At 57.6% G+C, this 906-nt stretch overlaps 1 protein-coding gene across 1 annotated transcript in view; it reads left to right on the top strand.

Annotated features, from left to right (window-relative positions):
- The window catches only part of VOLCADRAFT_100527 (uncharacterized protein), a gene marked incomplete at both ends in the record, with an annotated part of 4,288 nt that overhangs the window by 1,745 nt on the left and 1,637 nt on the right, over positions 1-906 (top strand). Inside the window, 2 exons of the mRNA XM_002959090.1 lie at positions 146-387; positions 573-854. Of these exons, the coding sequence (XP_002959136.1) occupies positions 146-387; positions 573-854 (524 nt within the window). The remainder of the gene's footprint in view (positions 1-145; positions 388-572; positions 855-906) is intronic.

Here is a 906-nt window from a genome sequence, read left to right as displayed (position 1 = left end):
CGGGTCAGCCTCTGCNCACTGTAATTCCCTTAACAGCTTCTGTTAGGGTNTAAGGTTTAGGGTTTAGGGTACAGATCCGAGTCGCCGAACAGCTTGATGCCACTGTCAAAAACAACATGCCATCCTGTGTCTGCACCTGCTGCAGCGAGATGAAGTCCGCGGTACAGGCACACGGCTACCGGTTTGGTGACATCCCCAACGTGCACCAGTTGCGTGCAGATGTTTGGAGGACGCTGGCAGTGGCGCGTCCAGCTCAAGTCGTCGCATGGCTACCAGTGACAGCCGCCAGAGCACCACCACCGCCCGAGCCAGCTTTGCCGTGGGGCTTCCGAAAGATGTGGCTCAATGGGCATTCTACGGAGAAGACGGGGCTCACCAAGCGTCCTGGTACGACAGGGGACTCTGGTGGTTCGGATGACCAAGAGCACCGCCAGCCCACCCAGCAGCACAGTTCGTTGCAACAGGCGCGGGACCATTTGGGCAACACTGGAGCATATGGCTCTTCCCGGAAGACTTTCCACCGCATGAGGCGGGCCCATCTAGTCTGCCACAGTGATGTCGGCGTGAGACAGATGGTGTTGACGACAAGCAGGAGTCTATTCTTTCCGATGAAGAAGCAGGAGTGGATGCGACACGGCCACAAGACGTGGACGGCCAGCATGAGGAATGGATGCTCCCTTCGTGGCCGCCACGACCTGGCATGGAGCCACGGCCGGATCCCACTGCTCCGGGTGTGTGGCTAGTGCCGTACTGCATGCGTGTGGAGCACTCTGGGGAGAATTGTACGGTGCACACCAACGGGGCTGGCGACGACATCATCATGATGTGCAACGACTGCATTCATGCCTTGGAATGTAAGCACTAAACACTAACATGAGAATTTGCATGCAGTGCTTTCGTGCGGAT

The sequence above is a fragment of the Volvox carteri genome (genome assembly GCF_000143455.1).
Source record: "Volvox carteri f. nagariensis unplaced genomic scaffold VOLCAscaffold_124, whole genome shotgun sequence".
In the NCBI taxonomy this organism is placed as follows: domain Eukaryota; kingdom Viridiplantae; phylum Chlorophyta; class Chlorophyceae; order Chlamydomonadales; family Volvocaceae; genus Volvox; species Volvox carteri.
Note: the sequence above shows the minus strand (reverse complement) of the source record. Positions and strands in the feature narration are given on the sequence as shown.